Source organism: Schistocerca gregaria, chromosome 2 (genome assembly GCF_023897955.1).
Source record: "Schistocerca gregaria isolate iqSchGreg1 chromosome 2, iqSchGreg1.2, whole genome shotgun sequence".
NCBI classification, from domain to species: Eukaryota; Metazoa; Arthropoda; class Insecta; order Orthoptera; family Acrididae; genus Schistocerca; species Schistocerca gregaria.
In genome coordinates this window covers 763,538,834-763,561,080 of record NC_064921.1, presented here as the reverse complement: position 1 = coordinate 763,561,080, position 22,247 = coordinate 763,538,834, and the positions used below count along the sequence as shown (strand labels likewise).

The following is a 22,247-nucleotide window of genomic DNA, read 5'->3' as shown; positions in this document are numbered from 1 at the left end:
GTGAAAGTAGCCCAGAAATAGGCAACGAAGCACAGTGGCAGATGTTACAACAAGGACGTTGTCCATTGCAGAGGGTCTTCGTCAAAAAATATCGGTAGCCCACATTTGAGAACTAATGAAAGGACAATATTACAGCCCCCGTCCTACATCTCGTGTAGTAATGATAAAAATAATGATAACTGAGCAATTGTAAATTCGGGCTCATATGATAGGGTGCGGAGATATGTGTGTGTGTGTGTGTGTGTGTGTGTGTGTGTGTGTGTGTGTGTGTCAGTGGTTGGAAATGGGTGGGGTGGAAGAGGGGGAGGGGGGAGGGAGGGAGCGTGCACGTGTGCGGACCGTCTACCTGCAGACCCTGAGCCGGTCCCGAAATGCCCATTCTTTTCTCCTTTGTACTGCAGGTAGCCATGACAAAAGTACCAGACCATCAACGCTGAGAAATGCCGTCAGATCTGTGTTCAGGAAAGTGGTTATTTCATACGGCCGCATTCTCCTGGTGTAAGCACAGGGAACTGCGACAGACGAAGTGACCGGAGGAGGGGGGGGGGATAATAAACTAGTATGAAAACGTTTTTATCGATGGATGGGACAGGTGTTCCTGCAGCCTTAATTACTTTGTATGTAGAAGTCTACACAGATGAAAATATGCGTGGGTATATTAGGAAATATCTGCAGGAACAATAACTTTGTGGTTCAGAGTTAAGGACTGTGTCGGTACTACAGCACAGATTTCTTTGAGTTATATGACGTAGGGATCGATATTACTGCAGTAAGGGAGCGAGGTGGTTTCTTAGAATCTTGCAAAATACAGTTTCAGCGAAATTCTGCTTCTATCTTTAACTTTGTGCTACAGTCGCATAGAAGGATCTTCCTACTGTCCTGAGGTAGGAACCCTAACCTTCGTGCTGTCTGGAAAGTCATTCACGAAGACCACTAATTACCTACAATGTACAGTTTCTGATGTTGCTGCTGTGCTCACACAAGTAACGCTGTGTAGTGGCTGGGTGGCCACTCATGATGTCCGTGGGAGTTAAAATATTATTGACTCTCGCTCAGTAAAATCAAAGATGCGATCGAAATTAACAGTGAGAGGAACTAAATGAATATTCATGATCTAATAACATTTAGGTTGATTTTTTGATGTTACAGAAAATTCTTAGTGGTGAGACTGTGTGTAAAAATGGTTGAAATGGCTCTGAGCACTATGGGACTTAGCATTTTAGGTCATCAGTCCCCTAGAACTTAGAACTACTTGAACCGAACTAACCTAAGGACATCACACACATCCATGCCCGAGGCAGGATTCGAACCTGCGACCATACAGCAACGCGGTTCCGGACTGAAGCGCCTACAACCGCTCGGCCACAAAGGCCAGCACTGTGCTTAAAGAAGAAGAAAAAAGTGTTCCCCACTAAAAATTTATATTTGATTTTATAAAGCTTAAGCGGGAGTTTTAATTAAATAATGCAACTCCTTTTCTTTAATGTCACCACACAAAAGCTGGGTGTACTGAATTCAAAAGACGAAAATACTTCCGCCTAGGTTCAACAATAACGCAAGGTATTCAAATTGCCGAACTGGTTAAAGTTGGTCAACATTATCAATAGCCACTGATGCTGTTAGCATTTTGTTTATCCACGCAGACTTAGTCATCGATAATACAGATTATCAATAAAATTTATTAATTTTTATGTATTTATTTTTATCTATCACGCACGCAAACATTTCAGCAATTGGTTTCCGATGCATCACGTCTTCGGAGGCATTATATGTGAGTGAAACTTTAGTCTAAGCGGGTAGGTAGTCTAAATGAAAATTGCACTTATACCTCGATTATTCTTAAAATTTTTCACTCCCTACCCATCGAGGATGGGGCGATCATAGAACACGTACCTTCGGCCAAAGCTCTCGTAGCTGTAACAGAATTAACGTTCTTTCCCACTGTGGAAAATTTGGGACACCATTTCCAGTTTTGGCATTTGCCTGACATCGAGGAGAAGCCTCCCAAAAACGTTAACCGGAACTAGAGGCTACGACTAGTTTAATTTGTTGAGGCAATACTGTCACTGATATGCCAAAGCACTATGATCACTGTCCCAGGGGACTATATGCCCCTTGATGGCGTTGCAGGTACATGACGCGGTAATGGAAATGCTTATGTGCTAACAGAGCAGAGACTAACGGGAAGTCTGTCTAGAGATGCCGATGTGTGGATGAGTCTATGAAAGTGCTAGCAGCGTGCCAATGCAATGAAATGAAATCTTCACTTTTTTTTGCTGCAGAAGATCGCAGAGTGAGCGCGATGTTTCTGAAAGCTATTGTCCCTTTCCATCTTCGCCAGAAAATAAAATATTAGGTAAGAAATACCCTCGAAGATTTCATTGCGAAGAGCAGATTGTTATGACATGGCCCCTGGGAGCAATCATGGCGGAAACATGAGGGGAAGGGGGTCGTTGTTCGAGTGCAACTGGGCGTGAACAAGTGTCGGGAGCATCCAAGGCAAGTTGCTGAAGGATGGTGAATCCACAAGTGACAAGGGATTGGACATCCACACCTCATCACAACAACGTTGGAGGCTTACCCTCTCTGTTAAGCAGGATCTGTGGTGGAATGTGAAACTACGACGGAATGTATTGCTGGGGCAGGCATAAGTTTTACGGATGACGCTGATGAAAATAGGACTCTGCAGTAGGAAACCCTACGTGTTCCCATGTTAACTCAAAAATATGGTTATTTACGATTGCAATGGACATCGAGACTTGACCGTGGACTAATGCAAAAGTATCGTCTGATTAGATCAATAAAGTTCCTTCCTTTCTTCCTCAATATCCAAGCGAACGACTGTTCGGAACTTACAGCCCCACTGGTGCAGTCAGAATTACACCATGGATGTCACTGAGCCGTATTTTCATGGGATTTACAGAAGCAATAAAAGGCCAGATGATATCTGTGTATTACTTGAACATTGTTGCGGATTACATGCATTCTCTAACGGCGACAGCATCTTCCAGCAGGATAACTGTTGGTCTGATAAAGTCAGACTCTTGCTGCAGTGGTTTGAGGAGTATCTTCGAGAATTCAGATTGATGTTTGTCACCAAATTCTAGTGATTCCTGTCCAATGCAACACATCAGAGATGCTACTGGCAGCAGCTCCCTGTCGAGAAGCAGCTGGCCCATAACTTACGGAAATCTACGTAGGACTCGTCGAATACATGCCACAAAGAATCGCTGCTGTATTGCTTTGTTAACGTGGAACAGCATGCTATTAAGCTGGTGGTGGTAAAATTTTATCTGAGTGTACAGGGTGTGTGACTACTAAAGGAGTCAGTAGCGAACAATGAATCAAGCAGAACTAGTAATTAACGCAGGTCCTGAAATCAATGGCTTCTCTGTTTTGACGTATCAATACTGAGTAGAACAACTCACAACACAGTCCTCGACGATTGCGACTACATACTAGCACAAATACATTACAACAAATGTCCCACATGGCGACTGTTCATGTGAAGGCAGGCTTCGGCATACATGCTCATCGACACCCATCCATGTTCAAAAATCCCAGGGGTGTTCTGAAAGCATTAACAAATATTTATAATGTGTTCTCTGAGTTCATCGACACTAACAATACGAGTGCAATACACCAAAGCTTTTAAACATCACCACACCAAAAAATGAAACAAGCTCAAGTCAGAGAAACTGGGAGGCCACGACAGATGACCTTGTCGAAGATTGGTGCTACATATTCCCGAACAGCAACAGGTACATGTCTTGGTGCACCATGATGAATTAATGATTTGCATTTCCTTTCACTATAAGCATCATCCAAATAGCATATCTCTTGCAGGAGATGAAGGCATACACGAATTGTACGTCGCCGAGGTAGGGAATGTGTGTATATCAACTGCTCTGACAGCTGTTCATGTGTTAACGGAAATTCTCCATTCAATGGTAGAATGTGGGTTCTCCTAAGCCAGAACGCGTGGGTTGTGAGTGTTCACAATGCTGTCTCGGGTAAAGCATGATTCGTCTGTAAGTAACAAGCGCATTAGGAACTGAATCATTGCGTAAGTGTGGATTGGCACAAGGCAACCTGGGCTGGAAATTCAGGTGCGGCCAGCGCTTGCACGCTTTGTATATGATACATTTTGTACTATTGTTGCACATGTAATGTCTGTCATATGGTGAAGGGCTAAACGCATTCTGCTGCAAGAATTCTCGTGTTGCTCGTGCCCGGCATTGCATCCACTTGTTAATACAAGCCCCTTCATTCGTGTTGTTGACTATTCTTGACCCAGCTGCGTGTTCCATTTGAGGTTTTAATGAATCAGTGTCGTGCAGGAGCTAATGCAACCTGTTTAACACACTGCTGCCTGGCTGTCTTCTCTGTCGATACGTTTCATCATTAAATCGCGCTGCCTCGCGTGAAATGCCATTACCACGCCTGTAGGTAAATTGCATATCACCCATTTATTCGCATGAAAATCTGTGTAGAGCAGTGGCAACCGCTTCAAATGCTACACATGTACACTGCTATTTCTGTTGACTGTGGGAACTAGTACGTTAGACATTAACAATGGCATGACTGCAGTTACGTATACGTTCGTATCGGCGAAACCATTGGTTTCCGCACCTGTTATTTACTTGTTTCATTACCTTGTACTCGCTCCTTTTGTTTGTATCTATAATTGCGAAACATTGTGTAACGTCCTTCTAGTACGTTAAACTACGTCAATGTCCTCTTTTACTGTATCTGACACTCCAATTAAGCTGCATCTTCTGAGTTTCGAAATAGGTTTGTGCACATTTCTTGTGCTCGCTTGTAGCAGTTCTAAATGTGTGTTTTGAAATGACATGTCCAACAGTCGACACCTATCTTCTGATACTGATTAACAGCAAAGCAGTTATATTTCGTTATTACGGTCAAGCTGTGGAGAAATAATTACGAACTCCATTATATGTTGATGTTTGAATACAGAATACAGGATTCCCTCGACAATGAACTCAACGGACTTCCTTTGTACAATATATTCTGAGTAACGCTTGAAGAAAGAATACGTTTGGCTCCATGTCTTTGATTAATGGATGAATTACTAAAATGGTAGGCAGGCTACACTTCACAGTGCTAAGCGCTTCGTTTTCAGTATCCGTCGCTCTTTTACTATGTAAAAGTTTTGTAAAGTTTTTTGGCTTTTGAGTTCTCTCTCTCTCTCTCTCTCTCTCTCTCTCTCTCTCTCTCTCTCTCTCTCTCTCTCTCTCTCTCTGTGTGTGTGTGTGTGTGTGTGTGTGTGTGTGTGTGTGTGTGTGTGTGTGTGTGTGTGTGAGAGAGAGAGAGAGAGAGAGATATCTCAGTTTACAGAAGTATCATCTACGGAGTGTGTAATCGAAAGAAAAACCTTTATCTGTCTAAGGTTTTACTGTGGAATTCTTGTACGATATTCGCTTTTCTGAAGGTTCCCAATGTTTTTATTTTGTGTATTCGATAGTACGTTCTTGTTCTGCGAAAAGTATTCACAACATGATTTGTACATTTATATGGATGTTTCAGCTGCCGATCAGTAATTGCATTTCATCCCCCGAAGGCTCATTCTTAAAAATTTTATATCTGGGTACAGCTGAAAGGTGGGTCCAAGTTGTCAATGTTCTCGCTTTTTCGTGCAATTTTTTTAACGAACAAAATCAGAATCTGGTTTTATTTTATGTAATGTCATCACGGTAATTTGTTTCTTTGGGTAATTAGTACTCACTCCCAGGATACTGTATGTTTATGGATAGCACCGAAATATTGACAGAACCGCTAATATGATAAATTTATAGTAGTCTGATCTCGTGTTAACGTATAAACGAGCGAGCGAGTAACTGTATGGCGTCTGTGTTCCATGTTTCGCGTGACGACTGCTGAACACTCAGAGCGGTAGAGGGGTTTGCGTGTCCCCTGGTCGGCTGACACTTTATACGCTATCTGGATGCGACGCAGATGATCGAACCCCTATTTGCGGAATGCAAACTGTGTCGTAAAAATAAATATTTTGAAGTTAATGATGTTTTCTGAACTTTGCTGAATGTCGTTGTAGGACAGTGACAACTGCCTGTATGAAGTGTGACGAGAGGTACTGTTTCTCACCTGGTGAGCGTCGAACTCGTGCTTGACCATCTCCTGGACTCTTGCAGAGCGCACTGTCGCTAGGCCGTTCAGCGTGTCGGACAGGTGCGAGAACACCGGGCTTCGTCCTGCAGAAACATCACAATCAACTTTCTGTTATTTGCAGCCGTCGTCATTAATCGAAGCACATCATTACATGGCAGAACACTCACGTATTCCTTCCAACTGCTTCACGTTCCGTCCTGTAGATATGAACATCACAGACAGCCATATGAAGAAAACGGACACGACTGCCAAGGGAACTATCACAATGTACTGAGAGATGAGCACCAGGATGATGATTCCAAACATACAGAGGAATATCTGCAACACAAAGAAACGAAATGTGCCGTTATACAAAACGGAGTGAGAACTCTTGCTTAGAATATGACAAATGTAAGAACGCGCCAATACCAGATTCGACATACTTGGCTGGCACCGACATCAATACCCAAAATTATGTCAATGCCTAAATACCTACATCTGCGCAATTACTCTACAGTTCACACTGAACTGATTTGCAGAGGGCCCATAGAAACACTTTCCGCCTATTTCTCGACCGTTCCATTATCGAATAGCACGTGCGATAAACTAAAACCTAAATCTTTCTGTATGAGCTCTGATTTATTTTATTACGGAGGTGATTTCTCCCTATGTAGGTGACAGTCCAAGTAATTTTCAGTCATAGGAGAAAGTTGGCGATTGAAACTTCGTGAAACACACTCAACACAACTAAAACCCCATTATTTTAATGATTACCACCTTATCTCACATAACATATTCGTGACTCACTATTCATTAATCAGGAATTGTACAAAACGAGCCGCCCTTCTCTGAACCCATCAATGTCCTCCGTCAATCCCATATGAGGAGCAGCTCGCATTGTACACCAATACCCAAAAAGAGGACGTACAAGCATTGTGTAAGAAGTCTCCCCAGTAAAACTATTATAGCCTCTAAGTGTTCGGCTAACAGAATGCCTTCTTTGGTCCACCTTCCCCAGCAAAATTTCTATTTGGCTGTTCCAACCGAAGTTGTTCGTAACCGTAATCACAAGAGACTTACTTGGATCGACAGCCTTCAAATGTGATTTATCGTGTAACCGAAACACTTTTTTGTACTCGTATGGAGGACCTCACCACACAGCCACTTTTCGCACCAAACAGATATCTTGCCTAAACCATTTTGTAATTCGATTTGTTCTTTTGTTGACTGTAATAGAGGGTAAACAATGAATTAGGTGCTGATATCGGCAGTATCGCCATCTATTTGATTGCTGTTCCCTGTGTTTTTAAGTTTGTCTAAAGGAGTTAAGGGGTTAAAGGGAAGAGGGTGATGTTTCAAGACTCTGATATGTTTAAATGAACCAACTTGAATATAAAATGAAACACAGATGTTAAACAGTAAAAGACTAATATAACCGTACTAACATACTAACCACAAACAAGATACAACTTTAGATGAATTTTCTGCTACGGATGCCCGCCATTATTGCATGGTTTTCCTTATTTAGAATAGAGGAAAAATGAGACTTTTCTTTGTTTTGAACTAACAAATTTGAGCACAAAATCAAAATGATAAGCATTTGTAATTTTCACTATTGCTGCTGTTTCCTGTACCGTAGTATATACGAGAGTAATCCCAAAAGTAAGGTCTCTTATTTCTTTGTAAATACATAGGCCTGTTTATTTCAACAATGGCTTACATCAGTTTACAGCTTGAATATTTAGCTATTTTTCGGCATAATCGCCATTTCTGTCTATGCATTTTTGCAGACGCTGTGGCAGATTTTGTATGCCCGTTTCATGCCAGCTCGCCGCCATGCTGTTCAGAAAGTTATGCACCTCTTCTTTCACCTCGTCGTCGGAGATGAATCGCTGGGACCACAATTAACGCGGACAGGTACTGTGAGACTCAAACAGGCAATTCAGAACCGGAGAAGAGGAATGTTGAGTAAGGGCGTACACATTCTCCATGACAACGCTCGCCCACACATCGCTCGGTAAACCGTTGCTCTCCTGCAACAGTTTCAGTGGAACAATCATCCACCCACCCTACAGTCCTAGCTTGGCGCCCAGTGACTATCACCTGTTCCATAGGTTATAGGAATTCCATATATTAAAAGAACATTTGGCCAGAAAGCGATTCAGCTCCGACGACGAGCTGAAGGAAGAGTTTCATAACTTTCCGAACAGCACGGCGGCGAGCTGGTATGACATGGTCATACAAAAACTGCCACAGTTTCTACAAAAATGCAGCGATAGAAATGGTGATTATGTCGAAAAATAGATAAATGTTCAAGCTGTAAACTGATGTAAACCATTGTAGAAAAACAGGCCTACGTACTTACAAAAAAAATAGGAGACCTTACTTATGGGATTACCCTCGTAGATTACTTTCTCCCAACACCAATCGGTATTTCAGATATCGATTCTTTGACGTTACGCCCCTATCGAGAGGCGGTGGCACTGACCTGTATCATGTCAAGCGTTGGAAAAGGCAACAGCTCGTCGATGGCGCCGATGTCCTTGGAGAAACGGTTGAGGATGCGGCCGGCGGGGTTGGTGTCGAAGAAGCGGATGGGCGAGCGCAGCACGCGCTCGAACATCCAGTTGTGCAGGCGGCGCGAGGCGCGCATGCACATGGCGGCGAAGCCCAGCGCTCGCGCCGTGCTCAGCAGGATGACGAACGCCACGATGGCGCCGTACGCCGACACGAACCACGTGCTCGACGGCACCTCCTCTCCGTGGCCCAGGCTCCGCTGCTCCTCCGCCGCCGTCCTGGGGCACACCACACGCTCCCCGTTCACTGTCCCGCATCCTATGCCAACTCCAGTGGCGGCTCGTGCAAGATTTTACCATTCTGCTACAACATGGTGGCCTATAGGCTTTTAACTTACAAGGGTAGTAATCGTAACTAGACTGCCAATATTTTATGTACACTACTGGCCATTAAAATTGCTACACCAAGAAAAAAATGCAGATGATAAACGGGTATTCATTGGACAAATATATTATACTAGAACTGACATGTGATTACATTTTCACCCAATTTGGGAGAATAGATCCTGACAAATCAGTACCCAGAACAATCACCTCTGGCCGTAATAACGGCCTTGATACGACTGGCCATTGAGTCAAACAGAGCTTGGATGGCGTGGAAGAGTAAAGCTGCGAATGCACCTTCAACACGATACCACAGTTCATCAAGAGTAGTGACTGGCAGTAGTGACGAGGCAGTTGCTCGGCCACCATTGACCAGACATTTTCAATTGGTGAGAGATCTGGAGAAAGTGGTGGCCAGAGCAGCAGTCGAACATTTTCTGTATCCAGAAAGGCCCGTACAGGACCTGAAACATGCGGTCGTGCATTATCCTGCTGGAATGTACGGTTTCGCAGGGATCGAATGAAGGATAGAGCCACGGGTCGTAATACATCTGAAACGTAACGTCCACTGTTCAAAGTGCTGTCAATGCTTGTAACCAATGGCACCCCTTACCATCACGCTGGGTGATACGCCACTATGGCGATGACGAATACACGCTTCCAATGTGGGTTCACCTCGATGTCGCCAACCATGGATGCGACCATCGTGATGCTGTAAACAGAAACTGAGTTCATCCGAAAAAATGACGTTTTTCCATTCGTGCATCCAGGTTCGTCGTTGAGTACACAATCGCAGGCGCTCCTGTCTGTGATGCAGCGTCAAGGGTAACCGCAGCCATGGTCTCCGAACTGATAGTCCATGCTGCTGCAAACGTCTTCGAACTGTTCGTGCAGATTGTTGTCGTGCAAACCTCCCCATCTGCTGACAATCGAGACGTTGCTGCACGATCCGTTTCAGCCGTGCGGATAAGATTCCTGTCATCTCGACTTCTAGTGATACGAGGCCGTTGGGGTCCAACACGGCGTTCCGTATTGCCCTCCTGAACCCACCGATTCCATATTCTGCTAACAGTCATTGGATTTCTACCAACGGGAGCAGCAATGTCGCGATACGATAAACCGCAATCGCGATAGGCTACAATCGGACCTTTATGAAAGTCGGAAACGTGATGGTACACATTTCTCCTCCTTACACGAGGCATCACAACAACGTTTCACCAGGCAACGCCGGTCAACTGCTGTTTGTGTATGAGAAATCGGTTGGAAACTTTCCTCATGTCAGCACGTTGTAGGTGTCGCCACCGGCGCCAGTCTTGTGTGAATGCTCTGGAAAGCTAATCATTTGTATATCACAGCACCTTCTTCCTGTCGGTTAAATTTTGCGTCTGTAGCACGTCATCTTCGTCGTGTAGCAATTTTAATGGCCAGTAGTGTATATAGACTGAGGCGAGGAGAGAAACTTTGGTGGAAGGTCGGAAATGGAACCCGGGTCTCCCGCTTTTTAGGCATGTGAGTTATCCACTAAGTTACCTTGGCACAAAGGTTCACACAATTGCACGGATTACCCTAGCACGTCTCACTCCTCCATCCAAATTCGCACTACCCGCCCAGTCTACTGGAACACTGACCTTGCGCAAGTGTGTTCTCTCAACACAAACCAAGAGCCGACTCAGAAAATTGGGCGTATGTCTGGCCGTCTGGATGCCGCGTCGGACTTCGTCGGGCTGACCATATCAGGTAGCGTGTAACGCTGTTTTACAGAACGGGCGACGCGTGGAAGAGTTATTTGTTTTCTAAGAGTAGAACGAGCTGCTCGGGATAGACCCTTTACAAAGCCCACTTATTGTCACCCACATACCAGGCCAGCTATTAAAGGGGGACACATGCGGTACAATTCGGTACGTTAGGGGAGTGATATGAAGTAAAGGTACTTGTCTTGTCCAATCAGTATACCTCAGAGACCTTGTTCAGAACGTGGAGACTGGAGCTATTTTTGGAGATATTTCTGGCACAATGCGTCCCAGATAAAAATGTTAATGTCTAGAGCATGTCTGAGTAATTTTTTATGTTAGAGTAGAGGAAGATTGGGTGGTATCGGACACTCAATTTTTTCCGAAACTACAGTTTTTCTGAAGTCTTCACTGGAACATTCTCCACCCTACAAGTGCTACGATACATACTTAACACGATTAGGAAACTCAAAAATTCGTAAGGTTCTGTTGAAGTTAAGGGCCATAATAAGCCTACGTCAAAGTATTTGTTTGTCCTTTTGTCTTTTATTTATCAGATGTGTAATAAAGACACTTTATATGGGAAAAAATCTCATATGCACAACACACATTTGTGACAAATCCAGTATCCTTCGAAGGTTTCACTGATCGTATAATATTGTTTCCTGTTCATCACCGAAAGTTCTCGGAAAGAAACATTTCTTAAAACAGATTTCACAGCCATTTTTCTATTTTCCCTCAAAGCTTTACGTCTGTTACTTAACACACTCATCGGAACTGAATATTTCTCATACCCTTCCCCAGTTATTTCAAGGGGTCAGACTTTTTCTGCGGCATGCTTCACGTTATTTCCATCCCGTTTATGTAGTAATTTCTCCATATTTGCCCATTAGAAAAGGAATTTAAATTTTTAAATAATTATGGTGTCTTTTGTTCGGTACACACAAAATTGAATTGTACGATACATCCCGAAGGTGTACCTGTGGTAGTTCAACATGGTCATCTCTTCTGCAAGACATTGTCACAACCTACAATATAGAGAATAATATCAGTAGTATCTAAAGATACATTGAAAATGTAATATTTATTGTTTGCAAACGAAACGTGAACTCCAAAGTAAGTTCGTGGACCGAAAAACTCAATAGAAACGGATACGTTGTTGCCACTCCGACACACACCGTCGTTTTAATTTAAAATTCCATGAGCGACCTTTATCCCTCATAGTTCAAAATAGAGCTCTTGTCCAATGCAATCTGAAATCAGTTGTAGGTAATTTTCAGTGAAGGCATTTATTGCTCCCCCGGATGGCTTATCGCACCCACAATGACGAAACTGTCATTTCCTCACCCAATTGTTGGCTGACTAAGTTGTCCTTCAATGATGACAATATGATAGTGGAACATATGTACTAGCCCGCTGAGAGTCTGAGAAGTTTCGGTTGTATCTGGGATATAACGATAGACAGCAAGATTCAATTATAAATTTATGCCCACACATGGTACTACGTCTTGCATAGTCTCACACGCATCTTCAATTTCGATAGGTAGTGAAATCGCTTATTGTGAACTATATCAAGAGGCAGCGATCGTTAACTGATGATAGAATGGGAACAGAAATAGTCTTCTTGCAGTCCTGATGAGCCTTAACTTCGTCATTTAGTTAAACTCATCTTCGGCAACAACCTTGTATAAAACTGTATAGCCCACATGAACGGCTAGATATGCTCTTTCTACATGGGCTTTTGTAGCACCGGGTGGCTACAGGGACAAGGGAACACAATAGGTGGTGGCTGAGGGTGTGAGCTGCCCGTCAGACCCTGGTCTGAAGAGAGCACAAAGGGACGTCCTTGCTCAGGATGTGCCCGCGTCCCAGTGTGTGACGATACGAAAATAACTCTACGAGAATGTTACCGCCATGAGGAACATCAACAGCACGTGGCAAAGAAATTCAGGAAAAAACACTTTGAAGCTGAGAGTATTTAACTCAAAGCCACAGAACAAATACGACAATTTCACCAAGTAACCGATCTCTACTCCTGGAATCTAGGTGCTACATTTAAGCATGCCCTTCCGCTTGTTTGAGTACAATTCTGCTCTTCCTCGGGGCATATCATGAATTTCAAAACTGGAGTATTTGGTATCCTTAACTCTTGATTGCCTACAGTTTTTAGCTGTAGTCTAGTAAGAGACAGTCTTCTTTAAGCCTCCAGTTACACTAAATTGTGAGAAGGCAGAGTGACGTATCTGTATGAATACGGCCGATTAATTGTGAATTGACGTATTTGTAAATATTATAGGAAAAAAGTAGTCTAGTATTTTTTGAGTTATAATGAGCTCTCACTATGTACGGAAGAATGCGCATGGAGCTAAAGTATTGGGAAGCAAAATGGTCAACACTACGTGTTTCTGGCTAGGGAATCGTACAGGGCGAGGTTGCTGGTTGAAAACACGGACAGGAACCGGACACATTGATATGAAGATACATTAACGTATTTTATCTCTCGTGAATATAATAGGGCTGTTGCTGCTGTTCTTATGCAATAATTGTTTAGCTGATAGTATTAGTTTCAATCTCGGGCTATTCGGAGATGATACAGTTCCTACAAGGTAATTTTATCCTTTAAAGATTCGTTAATATTCACTTAGGTCACGACAAAACATCAGCTGTTAACTAGTTCTCAACATAGATAAATGCGAAGTTGTGCACACTGCGAAGTGTAGAAGCATGGTATCATTTGGCAGCGCGGTTAATGAGTCGCACCTACTGCCAGTAAGGTTCGGAAGCAACACTGCGTAGGAACTAGTATTGAAACGGAGACATACAACATGGTCCAGTATCTTTGATATCCATTTGTTGAATTCTAGAACATGTTCTGAGCTCAAACGTAATGAGGTACCTACTACACAAACTCTTCCTTGGGGACGAGCATGGACTTCGAAAACAGTAATCATGTGACTGGCTCTTCTTTCACATGACGTTCTGGAAACCATGGACCAGATCAAGGTCGTGGGAAGATGCAGTATTTCTCGATATCAGAATAGCATTTGATTCAGTACCACATCTACGCTCATTATCAGAAGTATGATCGTATGAAGTATCAAGCGAAATTTGTGCCTGCACCGAGGATTTTTTGGTAGGGAAGGTGCAGAGTGTGTCTTGCACTGAGTTTCATCGATAGATGACTTAACTTAGTGCGCACCCCAGTGAAGTGTATTGGGATCCTTGATGTGCATGTTGTATTTTAACGACATTGTAGACAATATTAATAGTGGTCTCAGACTTTCTGCAGTTATATGTAATAAAATACTGTCAGAAAAAAGCTGCACGTATAATCCGTCGAATCCTTGTAAAGATTTCGGAATGGTTCAGAGATTAGCAAGCTGCTTTTAATGTCCAAAAATGTAAAATTGTGCACTCGACAAAACGGGAGAAAACCCAGTAACCCACGACTATAATATAAAAGAGTCACAACTGGAATCAGTGAACCAATCCTAGTATGTGGGTGTAACAATTTGTAGAGATACGAAATGGAACAATTTAATAGGCTCAGTAGTAAGTGAAGCAGATGGCAGACTTCGGTTCAGTGGTAGAATAGAAGGGAAATTAAATCAGTTAGGAAGAAGTTTCTGCGGCACATGCTAGAACTCTACTGAGGGTTGCCGGACCCTTACCAGATAGGGATATCAAGGGATACTTTACGTGTGCAGAGAAGGCAAGTCGAACGGCCACATATTTGAAACTTCCTGGCAGATTAAAACTGTGTGCCCGACCGAGACTCGAACTCGGGACCTATGCCTTTCGCGGGCAAGTGCTCTACCAACTGAGCTACCGAAGCACGACTCACGCCCGGTACTCACAGCTTTACTTCTGCCAGTATCCGTCTCCTACCTTCCAAACTTTACAGAAGCTCTTCTGCGAACCTTGCAGAACTAGCACTCCTGAAAGAAAGGATACTGCGGAGACATGGCTTAGCCACAGCCTGGCCACATATTTATTTGGCACGTTGGAAAGTGTCACGAAGACATTAAAGAAACTTAACTGGCAGACACTAAGACAAACACGAATTATCTCGAGAAAGCTTAGATAGGTAGCTTCAAGAATCGGCTTTAAATTATGACTAGAAATATAGTACCGCCTCTTATCGCAGCCATAGGAATTCTAAGGACAAGAGTCAATTAATTACAGCGCGGACAGAGGCACTTATAAACAGTAGTTTTTCTCGCGCTCGGTACTTGTATAGAACGGGGAGAAGAGCTAACAAGTAGTACAATGAGAAGTACCGTCTGCCATGCATCTCAGAGTAATTTTCAGAGTATAGTTGTGGACGTAGATTCAGGTCGCGCTCCAAGATATCCGCTGTCACATGCTAAAGACAGCTGAAAGAAATTTGCCTTGTGGGCATGCACAACACGAATAGCTAAGCCCTAGTGGCAAACAGCATCGCATCTGCCTCACTATTAGCGTGGTGAGCGAGCCAACGTTGGTAGTGCAAGTTGTGGCTTCGGCGCCTACAGACTACGGGTTCGGTCACAGTAGGCTCAGCTGTATGTAAAGCAAATGGCAGTCTAAGATATATAACTTTCCATGAGAAAATTGCTGTGTCTGCTACTTTGGCGCGTTTAGTTATCAGATTTTCCGAAGTAGGAACCGTACAATAGGACCAGCCTAGAGATCTATCGGTACTCACTGGACACCATGCGCTACATAATATGTTCCAAATCGCAGAGCATAAAAAGGCGATTTTTCCGGGACTCATACCCCGAGTTCTGTTGGCGATAGAAAGATAGGTTTGGCTGTTTTGGATATCCCTTTGGCTAGGACCATTCATATAACCAACAGAAGGATCGTCTTACTGTAACTATGTTACAGTACAGGGTCAAAGTTAGGATATTATACATTTCCTCCAGATTGGGTAAATGATGGAAACAGGCTGGTTCTTTTTTCATTAGAAGTGTCTACGGCGAGCCTTAAGGTACTTATGCATATATATTGTTGTTAGGCTCCAAAATACAGAGACTCAAAGTAACCCTACCTGTGCACGTAAAATACACACAAAAAATCCGGTGAGAGACGAAAACTTAGTATGTAACGTGATCTAGCACGAATAAATATGCAGTGAATTGTGTTCGTTATTATCAGAATGGTTCTGCGAACGCCAATATAGTACTGGGAACCCCAGTGTACTACTGAAGCACATGCAAAGTTTTTGTGCAGTTAAAATCTGGTCAGAAGTGTAAAACATATTCTGCGTTATTTCAATTTCACATAAGTAAACTATCAAAATCTTCTGACCCACAAAGTTCTTTTCGTATGAGTGACATGCCCTGCTGTAGCAGGGAAAAGAAGAGAACCAGTGGAAAAATGCCCCTATAGAGCTTGAGAATGGATAATATGCTCCCCGTTTTAAATCGCTGACTGCAAAGTGGGGTACAGCCTGCCTCATTCCACCTTCCTGAGTATCTTTAAAAATTTTCCCAAAACTTTTGTACTGCGAACATATTCGTGCTTTATGATAGAAGGGGCCAGTGTCAGTGGTAAAGAGACGAAGTAATAAATACCGGAAGATAGTGGACAGTGGTTATGGAACAGAAAGAATGAAGGAGACAACTGCAGTATGAGAGAGAGAGAGAGAGAGAGATAGAGAAGGGCAGTGGAACACCTCTGATAGTAACAGAACAGTGCTAGGAAATGAGTGAAAAGACAGCGGTAGTGGCAGAAGAATAAATAGGAGGAAAAGTAGAACTGGTTCAGTCGCCTAGAACTTAGAACTAATTAAACCTAACTAACCTAAGGACATCCCACACATCCATGCCCGAGGCAGAATTCGAACCTGCGACCGTAGCAGAAGCGAGGTTCCGGACTGAAGCGCCTAGAACCGCTCGCGCCAACGCGACCGGCAAAAGTAGAACTGGGTGACAGCCAGTGATAATGTGAGAGCGAGTCTACGACACTGACAACGAGGAAGAGAGAGACAGTGATACTGAGAAGAGATAGCAGCATTTGGAATGAATGAGGTAGTGGCAATAAGAGCAAGAGGGAGACAGTGACAGGAGACGGTGGTGGTGGTGGTGGTGGTGGTGGTGGTGGTGGTGGTGGTAGGACAGAACGAAGGAGACTATGGCTGTGGGACAGAAGACAATGACAATGAGTTGGGCTGAATGAGCGAGTGAGAATGGACAAGAGAGACAAGATGTGTATGAGCGACTTTCCGCGATGGGTTCGTGGATGTGAACGGATTACAATTAGGGGGTTTGTAGGAGTGAGCTGTGAGCTGGATGTTAAATATAGTGCAAGGACGGTCGAATGCCAAAATTTCTGAGGAAATATAAAAGGAGGAAGGTAGAATTAGACAGCTGGTATCCTACTTAAAGACATCGTTTTTTAAAAGAAGAGTACATTAGCCTTTTCTGGGCTCCCACAGCATTTTTTCGTTGGTACATATTACTGAAACGTGCCCGCCGCCTTTTTATTTCCATTTCAACTTAATCTCAGGAACTACTACAGGGATTTGATAAAGTTTTCACTAGTAGATGAACTGATACACTAGAAAGGCTTGTGTACGTATTTTAGGAGTGTTACAGGCAAGAGACGTCGTCTGGCTGTTGTTACCAAGCGCGATCGAAGCGAAGCCGGGGCAGGTCGCCAGGCGATCCTAAAAACAATGAAACACCTGACGAATCTCGTATGTTAGTATGGATACGGCGCCAGTTGGCTCTTTGAGGACGCCGACAAGTTTGAGAGCAGCTGTGGCCACATGAACGCTGTCATCCCTATGTTGATGTCTGGTGTGGATGGACAGTGGGGCTAACAGTCTGGGATCGGCGAGAGGTGGGCACAAGTCACACGGGAGGACGTGGCGGTAGTTGCTGGCCTGGAATGTCGTGGCGTGGGGGAGCAAGTAACGCATCATGCTGCGAATCCTTTGTGGCTGCCTTCATTCTCCCAATCTGTTCGCATAGATGGTGAGCCCCCGTTTCCAAATGTTTTAAAAGGAACTGTGTAAGTGGGCTGTTTCTGTGTTGGCAGAGCTGTGTAGCGCTTTGTATTGGATTTCTGGCTGCACTTTCTTTGTAGGAGACTCGGTGACTGGTTGGACTCGTTGGAAGTTAGTCGCCAGTAGTGGTGTGCAGTTGGAAGTTAGTCGCCAGCAGTGATGGAAGTGCCGTTGGGCAGTTAGAGGTGAACAGCCTGCAGTGATGGATATTAAATGTGAGAAGTTAGCACTGATGGAGGGTAGAGGTGTGAAGTGGTTGCGTAGGCTAACGATCTGGAAGTATTCGACTTGGAGATTGAAAATTATTGATGATTACATATCTTTGTACTGAATGTCAATGACTATTTATATTCGTGTTTGAACTGGATGTCACATTGTTAAGGTAAAAAATACATTTGGTTTGCAACAAAATCTTTCCTTTACTAACCACACGCCTATTAGTAGTTCGTGGCTTTAGTAGTTAGAACCTTTTATTTAGCTGGCAGTATTGACTCTCACTGTATTGCAATAGATCGCGTAATGAAGATTTTTGTGAGGTAAGTGTTCAATGAAATGTATAGGTTATTGTCAGGATTGCTTCTTATTCAGGGCCACTGTTTTGTATTAGTTATTCGAAGTCAGGTTGTAATTTTTCTTGAGCAGTCACATTGCGTTGCGCTAGAATATTGTGGGTCAGTGTTGACATGATAAGAAAATGTAAAGAGAAAGTAGATTCAGTACGTTCAGTTTTACTCAGCTGTTTCAGAATCAAATAACGTAGAAGTTTCATCTTCTCAGTCATTCAGCAATTTAAGTACAGATTCACACATTTAAATAAAGAAGTTTCATGTGTTATGCTGAGCTCAAAGGGGACTCTCTAATCGTGCACCAGCTTAATAGCTACTGTTAATAGAATCTTACAGTTTAACTGATATACTGAATTTTACTGTTTGATCCGTGGAGTTGCGTTGCAGAATTACCTTTTAATAACCGTCCTAGTAATGTACTATGTGAATTTAAACGTATGTACTGTGAATACTGAACTGTAGGTTTCTATCCTATGAAATTTGGGCTTTAGTGCCAATAGGGCACGGTTCATGATTTTAAGCTAGAACTTTTATGGTCGTGTGATGTTTTGACTGTAACGTTCCAATAAGAGACAGCTGACGGAATTTCTTCTAAAACCTTGGTTCTATTTAAATTGTCAAATATTGTACGGTTCGTAAAACTAAGCCTCTGATTGTTCAAAACCCTTTGTTTTGTAACACAGTGAATGTGTAAAAGCTGACAGTCATTGTTTACGTTGTACCTAAAATAGCTGGTTTTTTGTTGTAAAATTTTAGAGGGTAGAGGGCGTTGCTGTCTTAGATGCTCTAACTGTACAACATCTGTATACATTGATTGGTGCTGTGGTCGAAGGATGAAAAAGAGTAACTCATGGACGTTAATAGAATTGGTTAAAATTATTTGTTGAGTTCGGTCCGATGGCTATCCGTACCAGGATCCTTGTGTCCTACGTGTATGTTGTTACTAAAAAGGGTCAACCGTATCAAAAACATTCGTTCTAAATACACTTTTGAGAGCCACAACGTGTTGCGAGGAGGACTCTGTCCAGAGCAGTTGCCTCACCAGTAGGAGAGCCAGTAGTCGCAGAGGCTGGTGACGGCCTGCGTGGCCACGATGACGGTTGCGACGGCGAGCAGCAGGCAGCAGCCGCCCGCGGAGCGCGCGTAGCCCCACAGCGAGCGCCACAGCACGCGGGAGTCCACCGCCTCCTCCAGCACCTCGTCGTCCGTTTCCGGCGGCGACGGCGACCCCGGCATGCCCTGCAGACACACACACACCCGTCCTCGCCTCATTTTTCCTGAACAGCCTGCTCACAGGCCGTACTAGCACGTCACTGTGTGCGTGACCGAAGGTGAACCTATACCCAGGTAATCATTTATTTATTTAATTTATTTATTGTTCGGTGGGACCAAATTAAGGAGAAGTCTCCATGGCCATGGAACGAGTCAATACAAGAAATTATAACAGGATAGTAGCAACAGATAAAACGAAAGAAGTAACATTCAGGTGACAATTCGGAAGTTTAAATAAAGAAAATCAACAATGTAACACTGGAATTTGCTTAATTTTTCCGCTCTTCCAGGAGCTCCTCGACAGAATAGAAGTAGTGAGCCATGAGGAAACTCTTCAGTTTAGACTGAAAAGTGTTTGGGGTACTGCTAAGATTTTTGAGTTCTTGTGGTAGCTTATTGAAAATGGATGCAGCAGAATACTGCACTCCTTTCTGCGCAAGGGTAAAGGAAGTGCATTCCAAATGCACATTCGATTTCTGCCTTGTATTAACTGAGTGAAAGCTGCTAACTCTTGGGAATAAGCTATTATTGCTAACAACAAACGACATTAAAGAAAATAAATACTGTGAGGGTAATGTCAGAATTCCCAGACTACTGAATAGGGGTCGACAAGAGGTTCTTGAAATTACACCACACATAGCTCGAACAGCCCGTTTTTGAGCGAAAAACCCTTTTTGATTCAGAAGAATTACCCAGAAAAATACCATATGACATAAGCGTATGAAAATATGCTAAGTAGACTACTTTTCGTGTTGAACTGTCACTTATTTCAGATACTGTTCTAATGGTAAATAAAGCAGTATTTCGTTTCTGAACAAGATCCTGAACATGGACTTTCCACAACAGCTCACTATCTATCCGAAAGCCTAGGAATTTGAACTGTTCCGTCTCGCTTATAATATGCCCATTCTGTCTGATCAAAATATCGGTTCTTGTTGAATTGTGAGTTAGAAACTGTAAAAACTGAGTCTTACTGTGATTTAGCATCAAATTATTTTCCACAAGCCACGAACTTATTTCATGAACTACATTATTTGATACTGTTTCAATATTACAATATCTTTCACTACCAAGCTGGTGTCATCGGAAAACAAATATTTTTGAATCACCTGTAATACTGGAAGGCATATCATTTACATAAATAAGAAACACCAGTGGCCGCAGCACCGACCCTTGGGGAACGCTCCACTTAACAGTGCCTCATTGGGACTGAACATCACAACCACTCTGAATATTGCGGAGAATTACCTTCTGCTTCCTGTTCTTAAAAGTAAGAGGCGAACCAATTGTAAGCTACTCCCCTTACTCCATAATGATCCAACTTCTGCAGTAATATTTTATGGTCAACACAGTCAAAAGCCTTCGTTAAATCAAAGAAAACAACTAGCGTTCGCAACCTTTTATTTAATCCGTCCAAAACCTCACAGAGAATATAGCATTTTCAGTCGTTAAACCGTTTCTACACACACACACACACACACACACACACACACACACACACACACACACACACACACACACAGAGAGAGAGAGACAGAGAGAGAGAGAGAGAGAGAGAGAGAGAGAGAGAGAGAGAGAGAGAGAGAGAGAGAGAGAGAGAGAGAGAGAGAGAGAGAGAGACGATCACCTGACCAAAACAAATCTACTGACAGTCAGACAAGTATCCAAAGCGCTACACAATAACTTAGTACATAGGAAGTAAGAGAGAACAGAAAGTAGCTGGCATATTTGTAAAACGAGATGGGAGTTAAAAAATAGAATAGAGCAGAAGTAAGAGTAAAAATACGTAATAATAATTGTTATTTACTAACAGGACGGAGAGAGAATGTACAGCGATCTTAACACGGTTTTAGTAGTAGCAGCAGCAGCAGGACATTGCGACGATTGTAGTAGTTACAGAACATTACATATTAGTAATACGAGGGCTATCCACCAAGTACATTACGTTTTGGAATTGAAAATAAAGTATTGGAAAATTTTATTATATACAGATGAAAGCCACACTTAAATACTACTTTTCTACATAGTTGCCATTTAAATTAAGGCACTTATCGTAGCGATGGACGAGCTTGGAAATTCCTTCGTCGTAAAATTCGGCCGCCTGCGCCTTCAACCACGTGGTTACCTCTTCTTGAAGCTGTGCGTCGTCATCAAAACGCTGCATAGCCCACCACTTCATTGCTGGGAATAAGTGGAAGTCGCTCGGTGCCAGGTCGGGACTGTACGGCGGATGAGGAAACAACTCGCACTTAAAAGATTCGAGAACTTCACGAGTGGCATTTGCCGTGTGGGCCCGGGCGTTGTGAATCAGCAAGATCTTTGAGCCCAACTTTCCCCTGCGCTTGTTTTGTATTGCTCTTCTGATTTTGTACAGAGTTTGGCAATACCTTTGAGAGTTTATTGTAGTGCCTCTTTCCAGGAAATCCACAAAAATCACGCACAGCTTCAAGAAGGGGTAACCACGTGGTTGAAGGCGCAGGCGGCCGAATTTTACGACGAAGGAATTTCTAAGCTCGTCCATAGCTACGATAAGTGCCTTAATTTAAATGGCAACTATGTAGAAAAGTAGTATTTAAGTGTGGTTTTCATCTGTATATAATAAAAAAAATTCCAATACTTTATTTATTTTTAGTTCCAAAACGTAATGTACTTTGTGGAT

At 43.0% G+C, this 22,247-nt stretch overlaps 1 protein-coding gene across 9 annotated transcripts in view; it reads right to left on the bottom strand.

Moving 5' to 3' along the window:
* The window catches only part of LOC126334984 (ATP-binding cassette sub-family C member 4-like), a 302,418-nt gene that overhangs the window by 45,866 nt on the left and 234,305 nt on the right, over positions 1 to 22,247 (bottom strand). For all 9 annotated transcript variants that reach the window (XM_049997791.1, XM_049997788.1, XM_049997787.1 and 6 more), the window contains 4 exons: positions 19,359 to 19,555; positions 8,615 to 8,921; positions 6,315 to 6,465; positions 6,124 to 6,230 (listed from right to left, as the gene is read on the bottom strand). In XM_049997791.1, the coding sequence (XP_049853748.1) occupies positions 6,124 to 6,230; positions 6,315 to 6,465; positions 8,615 to 8,921; positions 19,359 to 19,555 (762 nt within the window). The remainder of the gene's footprint in view (positions 1 to 6,123; positions 6,231 to 6,314; positions 6,466 to 8,614; positions 8,922 to 19,358; positions 19,556 to 22,247) is intronic.